The 12,320-nt window shown below is 38.1% G+C and overlaps 1 protein-coding gene across 3 annotated transcripts in view; it reads left to right on the top strand.

Annotated features, from left to right (window-relative positions):
* The window catches only part of LOC122563517 (eyes absent homolog 3-like), a 67,449-nt gene that overhangs the window by 34,861 nt on the left and 20,268 nt on the right, over nt 1–12,320 (top strand). For all 3 annotated transcript variants that reach the window (XM_043717338.1, XM_043717340.1, XM_043717339.1), the window contains exons 6-12: nt 1,709–1,775; nt 2,915–3,051; nt 3,783–3,905; nt 6,908–6,999; nt 7,090–7,270; nt 9,063–9,202; nt 9,991–10,074. In XM_043717338.1, the coding sequence (XP_043573273.1) occupies nt 1,709–1,775; nt 2,915–3,051; nt 3,783–3,905; nt 6,908–6,999; nt 7,090–7,270; nt 9,063–9,202; nt 9,991–10,074 (824 nt within the window). The remainder of the gene's footprint in view (nt 1–1,708; nt 1,776–2,914; nt 3,052–3,782; nt 3,906–6,907; nt 7,000–7,089; nt 7,271–9,062; nt 9,203–9,990; nt 10,075–12,320) is intronic.

Here is a 12,320-nt window from a genome sequence, read left to right as displayed (position 1 = left end):
TCCGTTACCTTGTTTAAAATGTTTACTTTGCCAAAGAAGTTAAAACAATTTATGGATTGGACCCAGAGAAGATGATTAACACAAGATCTTTTGCAGATCTTGGGATATTGGCATGAGATTTGAGCCAAAAATGATTCATACCAGTGGGATTGGTTTCATCCAAACTAGGGTACGGCCTATTGGAGAAGATAAATAGGGAGAGGGCAAAGTCAGTAAGCAGTCAGGAGAACAACATTACAAGAAATGTAAGCAGTCTAAGTGTAACCAGGGCAAGAAAGCGTAGGGAGGACTTTGATAAGGAGGTGAATTTCATTACAGAACCAGAAGACTTGAATGACAATTATAGAGGAAATCAGAAAACTGAAATGAGAATCATAGAGGAAGTCCCAGTAAAATTCAGTTAATATATCTTTACAACAATGCAAAAGTCTCTGTGTCATAAATCAGGAGTTGGAAGCAGTCATGTTTTGGGAGAAACAAGACATGGATTGCTGAGAAAACAGGACTAGAAATTAAATATTACAAGGTATAATAAAAAGATAGAGGGAAGATGAACAATGGAGCAGCTATACTTATTTAGGATAACATATTGCAATAGAAAAAGGACAACTTTCTGAAAGACACAAATAGAATCCATGTGGATAGCGATAAAAGATAATCCGGAACCCATCACACTTACAACCTACAGACCACACAAATGGAAGTGAGGTGGAGGAAGAAATCTGCAGCTAAATGGGGATTTGAGAAAAGATATAGATCTTGATTTTTTTTTTAACAGGACAATTATCATTGCTGAAGCTTAAACTAGAGTTGTCAGGATCATGCAGAATTCCTCATGCAGTTGACTGGCAATTACCAGGGAATTTGCAATACTCGGCAATTACCTATGATCTGGAATTTACCAAAATGTCCCCAGTTCTGAGGTGGAGACTGTGAAATATTCAGACTTGCTTAATGGTTAGCCAGGAAACGTTAAAGGAATTAACATCTGCTCTAACTGCTGGCTAACTATCAAACTGAAACCTCTGACCCCACAAGAGCACATACCATCCATTCAAACAAACACTGCCATCCTGTAATGAGCCCTAGGTCAGAAGAAGTATACACTAGCAGATCAAGGCTTAGATGATGATGGATTAAATGCCAATCTGGAAATCCTGGCCAGTATACCATGTGATTTGCCGAAACATACTGCCAGTGCAAGCAACAGCTTGTGTTTATATAGAACTCTTTTCCAGTAAAACATCGCAAGACATGTGACAGGAGCATGATCAAACCACTGAATCTCATAGGCCAGTATTAATACAGATGACTACAAGTTTGACTAAAGAGTTAAGATTTAAAAAGCCTCTTAATGGAGGTCAAGATGTTCAGAAAGAGAATTTTATAGCTTATGGCCTAGCAGCTGAAGACAGCTACGTGTGGTGGAATGGTATAAAATTGGGAAACTAGAGGGCAGAATGGGGCTATGCTGAGATGTCAGTAGATGTAGGTTTGCTCGCTGAGCTGGAACGTTTCGTTTTCAGACATTTCATCACCATACTAGGTAACATCATCAGTGAGCCTCCAGATGAAGCACTGGTGCTATGGCCTTGCAAATATACATTAACAATTTTAATCTTGTCAAGTAGGACAAAATGATTTTTGTCTGTTCGGTTTCGATTTCCAGGTGATTGAAGTGAAAATCTCCTCCTGTTTCTTTTTACAGTTATAACCTGCACAGGTTCTAGTCCACGTATGCCAAATCAAGATAACTTGGTAATGTTTCCTACAAAGTAAGTTCCAGCTGTTTGAATGATATTGGTTTTAGGTTACAGTCGATCTTTCAATTAGATGAAACAATATTTTTAAGATTGTGGATACAAAGAATATGTAAGTTTTTTTTTAAATAATAGAGAAGACCAGTAGGCACAAGTACATGTATTTCATAGATCAAGCCATCTCACCAGCCTTTTCTTTTTCCCATTTCACTCACTCTATCCTCCCTGTCTCTTGTCTTTCAAATCCATTCATTCTGTCTATTTCAGAGGCCTTTCCTGGCAACTTATTGCATATGACTTTTGCTGCTTGAAATTTTTCATTAGATTTTCCTTTTGCTATGTATAAATTTATGCTGCTTACATGAGCCCTATCCTGTATTGAATAATTGGACCAGATAAGTTTCTTTTGTTGAATCGAGTAAGGAGTAGTAGTTTCTATAGTTACACAGCTCATTTAAAAAACATGATTGAGCATGGGTGCAGCAAGTTTTATCAGAGAATGGAAAATTAGGCAAATTAGTACCTGCACAAGGCAAAAAAAACACTTGCTAGTTTGTGTTTTGTTTAGAAAAACATTTTTTAACTAATTGCACAATAATTTGCACTCCAGTTGGTTTGTCATCTATTCATTTATACTTGTTTGTAACATGGATGGTGGACCACTTTTTTTCTTTGGCTTTGTGATCTCCAGTGTATTTTTCTATGTGAATTTTTTCAATAAGTTTATTATTTTGGAAAGCGCACTTGCTTTACACTTATGGCACATTAATGGGCAGAGTTCTTTTCATATATGTTCATCATATTGTAAGTTCTTGCAAATTTTTGAACTCTGAAATACTAATAGAAAGTTTTCTATGTCTTGGTGATCTACCATCTGTTGGTATTGACGCCAGTATTATACCTTGCATTCACTGTACTTGATAGCTACATCACATATGTTTTTTTCACAGATGAGAATTAATGAATTGCTGGTCCTTTGCTTAGTTGTTGTGGTAATGCTCCAGCACTTACCCCATTTTGTTTAACTAGAAATTACTGCAGCTTATCAACTTGTCATGAGAATCCGATCATCTTGGGTTTTAGTAAAAACATCTTTTAAGTTTACTTAAGTTTAAGATGCTTTAGAATAATTTGTTTTCATCCTCTTTTTATAGGCCATATCCACATTTATTTTCTCCGCCAATAGTTCAAGCTGCTTATTCCGAACAGGCTCGATACCCAGCAGCGCAGCCATCAGCATCTTACACATCATACCCAGAACCAAATCAGCCTTATGGACTACCTCCTTTTGGTAAGCTTATTTTACATTTTCCTTGTGTATAAATAGATCAAATTATTTTTCAAAGTGCTTAATTTATTGGCTTTTTCTTGAAATTGCCTTATTAAGTCTTGACATGGCCTGCACTAAGCTTAAAGATCCTCCTAGCTACAAAGTTTTAAAAAAGACTGTGGGGGCAAAAGTTAAGAGTGGATCAGTGAGCATGTCATTTTTGTTTCATCAGTTATCATGCATTTCGCAGCAATACTGCAATTTGCTTGGATAAAATGACAGTTGATCATGCTTGGCATCTTTCTTTGAACAATCAGGCAGTCAGCAGATTGATAACTGAAAGTCATTTGGTTTTATCCTTTTATGGAAAAGGCGAAGAGGAAACTTGCATCCTCTCCGCCTGGTCTAGTTTTACAACCAGGTCTCAAATTCCAGCTTATCCTTGTCTCCATTCCCATAATAGTCCTTTCCTGAAGAAGTAATAAGTGGTAGCTGTTCAATATGTTGCATATATAAACTTGAAAAAAAAACCCTTTTGATGTATACAAATTCTCCTGATTCAATGGTATGCAAATGTTCAATTTTATTTTAATGATACTGTGATGTGATTAAACCTTAATCTGTTGCAGAACAGCCTCCTTAATAGTTTGAGAGAAAAATAAGTTTGCATCCAATACTTCCATTCATGCAATTTGGTTTTGATCATCTGGTTATGTAAAAGTGCCATTAATTAATAATTATTTTTACCTTAGGTGCATTGTGGCCTGGTGTGAAAACAGAATGTGGATCACCCAGTCAGCCTGGATACCTCAGTTATGATACAGGGTTTAGCTCAAATCAAACCAGCCCAGCACATTACACATATCCAGCACAAGGTAAATTTATAACATGGGCCTCAATATTAACCCCCATTCAAACCTGCCACTGTGCTCCCCTCCACATTGTGCATGTCATAGTCCTGCTGCATGGAAACAGACCCTTTGGTCCAGTCAGTTCAGGCCAACTAAGTTCCCAAACGAATCTAGTCCCACCTGCCTGCACTTGGCCCACATCCCTCAAAAACCTTTCTTATTCATGAAATTACCCAAATGTCATTTAAATGTTGTAACTGTACCTGCATCCCACACTTTCTCTGGCAATTCATTACAAATACACACCACTCCGTTTTGTTTTAAAGTTGCCCTTCGTGACCTTTTTAAATCTTTCTCCTCTCACCTAAAAATATGTCCCTAGTTTTACTCTGAGATAACTTTCTTCAACTGCTGTGCTCTTCCAGCACCACTAATCCAGAATAACTTTCTTCATTGTCTACTTCACCAGCTATTTTTCTAATCTGAACACTTACTAACCATACCTTCTATATTCACATCCAAATATATATAAAGCGAAAAGTAATGGACCCACAGCACTGATCCTTGTGCCACACCACTGATCACAGGGCTCCAGTTTGAAAAACATCCCTCCACCAACAGCCTCTGTCTCCTACCTTCAAGCCATTTTTGTATCCAATTGGCTACCTTCCCCTCGATCTCATGTGATCTAACTTTACTACACAGTCGACCATGCGGAACCTTGTCAAATACGTTACTTGAAGTCCATATGAACAATATCTAATGCTCTGTCTTCATCAATCTTCTTTGTGTCTCACTAACTTGATTGAGGTGACAATCTCCCACACGTAAAAAGCCATGTTGATTATCCCTCATCAACTTGCTTTTCCAAATACATGTTAATCCTGAGCCTCGGAATCCCCTCCAACAACTTGCCCACCACTGACGGTCATCGGTCTGTATTCCCAGCTTCTCCTTACAGCTTTTCTTAAATAATGGCACCACATTAGCCAAACTCCAGTATTCCGGAACCTTACCCATGGCTGTCGATGATACAAAAGTCTTAGCAAGGGGCCCAGCAATCTCCATTCTGGGAAGCACCAGAATAATCAGGTTAATCTAACTTTATGCACTTGAAGACCTCCAGCACCACCACTTCAATAAATGGATGCTTTTCAAAATATCACTATTTATTTCCCCAAGTTCTATAACTTTCATACCCTCCTCTATGGTAAGTATAACACAAAACATTTGTTGAGTATCTCATTTATCTCCTGTTGTTCCACACATAGATGGGCTTGTTGATCTTTAAGGGGCCCTATTCTCTTCTTAGTTACTGTTTTGCCTTTTATGTATTTATAGAATCTCTTTGGATTCTCCTTAACTCCATTTGCTGAAGCTATTTCATGTAATCCTTTGCCTTCCTGACTTCTCTCTTAAGCATGTTCCTACTGTCCTTATATTCTTCTAGGTATTGACTCAGTTCCAGCTGTTTATATCTGATAAATGTCCCCATTTTCTTCACCAGCGCCTCAATTCTCTAGTCATCCAGCATTCCTTACACCTCCCAGCTTTGTCCTTCACACAAACAGGAACATACTTTCTCTGAACACGTATTATCTCAAAATTAAAGGCCTCCCATTTCCTAACTGTTCCTTGACCTATGAATAGCCACTCCCAATAAACTTCTGAAAGTTTCTGTCCAATACTGTCACAATAGGCCTTACTCTGATTTAATTTTTTGTTCAGTTCCATCCTTTTCCATAACTATTTTAAAATGAATAGAATTATGATCACTTACCCCAAAGTGCTCTCCCACTGACACCTCAGTCACTTGCCCCCCCCCCACCCCCGCCTTATTTCTTAACAGAAGGTCAAGTATTGCTCTTTCTCTAATGCATCCACAAATTGATTAAGAAAGTTTTCTTATACGCACTTAACAAATTCCTCCCCATCCAAGCCCTTAACACTATGACAGTCCCAGTCTATGTTTGGAAAGTTAAAATCCCATACCATTGCAAACCTATTTTTCTTGCAGATATCTGAGATCGTCTTACATATTTGCTTCTCAATTGTGCCGTACATCTCTATGACTTTGTAACTCTTGGGTGATCTATAACAAAATCCCAGTAAAGTCATCTTCTCATTCTTATTTTTTAAATTCCACCCATAGAACTTCACCTTGTGATCTCCCAGGAATATCCTCCCTAAGTACAGCTGTAATGTTCTCCCTAATCAAAAATGCCACTCCCCATCCTCTCGCCTTCCTTTCTATCCCTTCTGTAGCATCTGTACCCCAGAACATTAGCTGCCAGTCCTGACCATCCCTAAGCCATGGCTATGGTAATAACTATGATATCCCAGTCCCATGTCCCTAACCATGCCCTGAGTTCATCTACCTTATCTGTCAGGCCTCTTGCATTGAAGTAAATGCAGTTTATTTTATCAGTCTTTCTTTGTTCTCTGCCAAGCTCTTGTCTGTCTTGATTATTAGACTTGCTCCCCTTACCCACTGTCGCAGCCTCAGCCTTTCCTGTTTTCTGACAATTGTCCCCCCCCCCCAACAAAAACTAATCTAAAGCTTTCTGCATAACACTAGCTGAGGATCCGGTTCCCCTTACACAGATAATGTCTACCCCGAAGAGATCCCAATCATCCAACAATGTGAATCCTTGCCCCTGTACCAGCTCCTCAACTACGCATGCATCTACCGTATCCTCTTATTCCTACTCTCACTAGCACATGGCACTGGTAGTAGTCCAGCTATTACTGTCCTTGAGGACCTGCTTTTTAACCTCCTGCCTAGCTTCTTATATTCTCTCTGCAAAACCTCATACCGTTCCTTACCTATGTTGTTGGTACCAATGCTGGTCACTCCATCTTCATAATATTCTGCATCCGCTCCAAGACATCCTTGACCCTGGCACCAGGGAAGCACAACCATCTTGATGTTTCACTGACGACTGCAGAAATGCCTGTCTGTTATGTTGTGTGCATATAAACATGTTGTTTATTTTTGAAAATGCTTTGGCTTTTATTTTTGACAGGTACCTGTTTCCCGAGAGCCAGTAGTTACTCTGGTGGAACTGCTGCTGCTTTTGTTGTCACCAGTGCTGCAAGCCTCAGCAGTTCTAATCAGGTAGATAATATGTAATCTTTTTTGTGTCATATATGAAACCACTTTATTTAAGAAATATTATTAACCACCTTCTACATTTTCTTTCCATAGGATTATCCTTCCTATACATCTCTTGGACAAAGCCAGTTTGTGCCATATGTTCCCAATTCAAATTATGGAACCACAACTCCAAACTCTCTGCCTGCCAATAACACCTCAACAACTGTTACTTTCCAGATGCGTAAAATGCAAACAAACATTTCCAGTTCATCAAACCAGGACTACCAATCTGGTAATGCATTTTTGTAGCATTCTGTTTGAACTGGCCTGATGAAAATCTGTATTGCCATGGAACAATTATGCTTTTTATATTGAGATTTATGATAGTGTAACATAAAGCGATACTGATAAAGAAAAACCAATGCACTAAGTAATCCAGGGACATGTTAAATCTCAGTCTGATGATAAGGTAAATAAGATTAAGTATTGAACACTTCTGGCTTCCCTGAAGAAAATTGCTATTGAAACCCAGCGGACACTTAACTTGCATTAAGATCAGACTTTCCTTTACTTCGGTAGTCATGCCCTCCTGCTAAAAGTAAAGTTTCTATTAAATAAATGATTAGCATATGTTGGTACCTTTTAAAGCCAATTTTAATGACTCCGTTAATTAATATTGCAATTGATTTTTCGCTTTTTTTATTGACTATGGAGTAGTGAACGAGTTAAAAAATGATTTTCCTCTCAAGTTTAATAACAGTAAGACCCTTAAAAGGTTAAGGCAGGCCATGTATTTATGTCATATGGGAAATCTTAAATGCTGTATCTGCATTCCCAATGCTATGTATCTGCATTTCTGGTCTCTATTTTTAGCAGACAAAGAGAAGAAGTACAGTTTGGAATTTCACAATAACCTGAATCAACTTTACATAATATTGTGAGGATTTTGTTTCATAATATATTAGAAAACTCATTCTGAGTGAAACAAGGACAGAAGGGCACTGATATAGTTACCATGCTAGTACTTCTCAGTTGACAGAAGTCATCGTTCAAAGGTTGACTTCTCAGAATTGTAACAGTGCAGGAGGAGACTATTTGATCCATCATTTCTTTGATGAGCAGTCCATGCTGTGCCATTCCCCTGCTTTCTCCCTATTCCACTGCACACTGCCTACTGTGATGATTTAAATCCCTCCTGAATACCTCGATTGAATTTGCCACAGCCAGATTCTCAGTAAATTCCAAACATTAGCCACTTTTATGTGTGAAAATTATTATTCTCATGTCACTTTTTGTTTCCTTTGCAATCGTTTTAATTCTGTGTCCCCTCTTTCTCAATATTTTTGAGCATGGGAGCAGTTTATCTATTCTTTTTAGCCCCTCGTGATTTTGAATACTGACATCAGATCTCCATTTAGCCTTTTTTCCAAGGAAAACGGTCATAACTCTCCAGCCTAGCCAGCATTCCTCCTCCTTGGAACAATTCTTATGAATCTTTTCTGCATTCGAATGCAGATCTCAGTGCCTCCACGTTATTTCAAAAGTGCTGGGCCCAGAACTAGATGCATTACTCTTGCTGCAGATCCTACAGTAGCAGATAAATAAATTATACAAAAAGTAGAGAAACAACTTAGAAAACAGAAAACTGATATTTTCCCAAATCAAAAGCTGCACTATTTTTGCCATACTGAACGTTATTGTTCATAGTCAAAATCTTGATAATGTTATTTCATTTGAGGTAGTAGAAAACTGACAAGTTGACTTTAGAACTGACAGTGGAAGAGTAGAAGCTAGAAAAGGATTTATGTTGCTCTGTCTGCTGAAAAATGATTGGTAGTGTAAAAGGAGGACAAAGCTGTCGAAAGTGCTCTTATGGTGTTTGGAAAATGTTCCAGCTCCTCAGTATATGTGGTGGCTGTGGATCAGAAATTTAATTGGAACAAAAATAAATATGGGTTAAAAGAGAAAAACTTTAAAAGACATCACTTTAGTTTTTGCAGTCATGCAAAATGTCAAGATATAGTGTGTTAAAATTCCATAATCACTCTTCAAAGCACTGGCTTAATTTTCCCTTTTTTCCTCAGGAGATTCTGGTGCAAGTCAAAGTCTAACACACACGATAGTGAAAGAACTTGAAGAGCGATCTCGTAAAACTCCAAGTGGCAAGTCCAAGGGGAAAGGAAAGAGGAATTGTTTTTCCCCACTGCCTGATAATGAACTGGAGGTATGTTTTAGCTTTTAATCAAACTTCTTGTGTAGGAGGGTGAGGTTAGAATGGGCAAGCTCTTTACTATAACTCCTGCCACTGACTGGAAATGTGGAAAGATTTGTGAATTTGCCTGTTGACATCACCATGTCATTGCTGTCAGTGACCATTGATATATCATCAAATCTTTGCAATGATAATTAGGTAGAGAAACTACTGCAACATCAAAGCGATAAAACCAACCCCAGATAGAACACCAGATCTCTTGCCAGAACTCATAATAAAACAGGCCTTGGAAGTTATCAAGATATTGAGTTTATTTAAATACTGTTTTCCCTCCTGTCATGTTGAGGTTTTACGTTGAGAGCTGTTCAAAGCCCAGCCAGCTTGGTTGGATAATAATCAGACATTTAAACCCAGGGGCATTGTTTTGAATTCTACAAGAGATAATAAATTAGGGTATTTTGTCTTAGGTATATGTTCATTTTTTTAACCAAAAAATATAATTAATTCTCTACTGTCTGAGTTAATTGGACATTACCAATTTCATTTATTTAAACTTCCTGATTTATATATCTTCGTTATCATCATCTGCTTTGAACTTGCTGTTTGTCTTAGTAATGGTCCTTGAGAATGAAATTATTGAACACTCTGATAAAATGCAAAGCAAGAAGCTTAATGCAACAAAATTGCATTGAGTGTGAAGAAATGGTTAAAAAAAATTGGTATTTCACATATAGCTTGGAAGATTTGGAAAGGTAACTTATCCCTTGTGTATAATAATCTTTCCACGTATTCCTTTACAGCGTGTGTTTGTGTGGGACTTGGATGAAACCATTATCATCTTTCATTCACTACTTACTGGATCATATGCACAAAAATTTGGAAAGGTAGGTACAGCAATGATTTGAAAGGCCTCATGTAGAGTAAAGAATTGGAAACCGAACAATACTAATGAATTAGTTTTAATAAGTCTATTTTTCAAATCTGCATAATAATTTTTGCTGCTTTAAATAAAAAAGCAATTGCATAATACATGCATGCTAACTCAATAACACAAAACACTTGTACAGGTTTCAGCATCACCCTTTAAATAAAAAAAGGTCTTCATCTGCTAATTAACCTGAATTCCTGTTAGTCTCACAGCCTTCAACTGATCAAATGAAGCCAGATCAATTGCAACTTGTACTGTTGGAGTACATATTAAGTTTTATATGCAGAAACATTTCAGTAAAATAATACTTTGTGATATTCCTTTCTAACTGTTTAAAAAAATTTCCTCTAACATTCTATGATCAGGACACCAGGTGATCTGCTAGTTTGATAATTTTTTTAATTATATCAGAATCTGAACTGGAAGTTTACAGAATGATGGTGAAATTAGTAAGTGTCCTAATTTTCAGCTCTGTCATTTCAACACTCATCACTAAAGAATGCAGCAGAACTGAACTAATAATAGTTAAGAATTGCTGGTTAGTGTGGCAGTTGCCAGCTATTGTATTAATTAGCAAAAATAGACATGATTGCTCTTTCAAGCCACGTTACCTTCAAAATGGCTGTAAGAAAGAGGCACGCAGTAGTCCATTATAGCTGTTAATTTCCTTTTACGTGATTCGTGTCATGTTTAAACACTGGTCTTATAAAATGCACCTGATGCTGTTCTTGGTTTTACAGAATGTCACTATTTTCTCATTACACAAGTTTTTTTGAAAAATGCCGCCTCTAACTTCCTCCTTGCACAATTGTGTAGTTTTGCTTTGTAATTTATGTTATTTGGAAACCTGGGGTAATTTATTTACTATTTATAAATCTAGATGCAATTTTCACAAAGTTTTAGTATTGGTCATTTACCAGAAATTCCATAGCTCCCTGGAAGTGGTAAAACAGATGGATAAAGTGTGAGAAAGTGAGGACCGCAGATGCTGAAGAACATAGTTGAGTGTGGTTATGGAAAAGCACAGCAGATCAGGCAGCATCCGAGGAGCAGGAGAATCGACATTTTGGGCATAAGCCCTTCATCAGGAATGAAAGGAGAAAAAGGGGAGTTGGTGGCATAACAGCAGTGTCACTGGGCTAATAATATAAAACACCTGGATAATGTTTTGTGGATGGGTTCAAATCTCACCAAAGCAGATGATGAAATCTAAAATTTAAAAACCACTCCTGATGAAGGGCTTTTGCCCGAAACATCGATTCTCCTGCTCCTCGGATGCTGCCTAACCTTTTTCAGCACCACACTCTCGAGATGGATAAAGATGGTAAAGAAGGTGTATGGTATACTTACCTTCGTTGACTGAGGCACTGAGTATAAAAGTTGTCAAGTAAAATTGCAGCTGTTTAATACTTAGGCCACATTTGAGGTAGTTCTGGTTATCACACTGAGATGGTTTGGAAAGGGGAAGAAGAAATTTACCAGGATGTTGCCTGGATTGGAGTGTATTAGGTATAAAGAGAGGTTGGACAAACTTGGATTGTTTTCATTAGAGCATTGGAGACTGAGAGGTGACCTGATCGAAGAATATAGAAATATGAGGTATACGGTGGATAGTTATAGGTTTTTTTTCTACAGGGTGATAATGTCAAAAACTAGGGGGCAAACGTTTAAGGTGAGTCAGGTATGTTTATCAGAGGGCAAGTCATAGGGATGTACAGCATGGAAACAGACCCTTCGGTCTAACCCGTCCATGCCGACCAATATCCCAACCCAATCTAGAGCCACCTGCCAGCACCCGGCCCATATCCCTTCAAACCTTTCCTATTCATATACCCATCCAAATGCCTCTTAAATGTTGCAATTGTACCAGCCTCCACCACATCCTCTGGCAGTTCATTCCATACACGTACCACCCTCTGTGTGAAAAAGTTGCCCCTTCGGTCTCTTTTATATCTTTCCCCTCTCACCCTAAACCTATGCCCTCCAGTTCTGGACTCCCCGACCCAGGGAAAAGACTTTGTCTATTTATCCTATCCATGCCCCTCATAATTTTGTAAACCTATATAAGGTCACCCCTTGGCCTCCGACGCTCCAGGGAAAACAGCCTCTCTAGCTCAGATCCTCCAACCCTGGCAACATCCTTGTAAATCTTTTCTGAACCCTTTCAAGTTTCACAACATCTTTCCGATAGGAAGGAGACCA

This window comes from Chiloscyllium plagiosum, chromosome 27 (assembly GCF_004010195.1).
Source record: "Chiloscyllium plagiosum isolate BGI_BamShark_2017 chromosome 27, ASM401019v2, whole genome shotgun sequence".
Lineage (NCBI taxonomy): Eukaryota > Metazoa > Chordata > Chondrichthyes > Orectolobiformes > Hemiscylliidae > Chiloscyllium > Chiloscyllium plagiosum.
The sequence above is the reverse complement of the archived record's forward strand: the minus strand, read 5'-3'. Positions and strand labels throughout refer to the sequence as shown.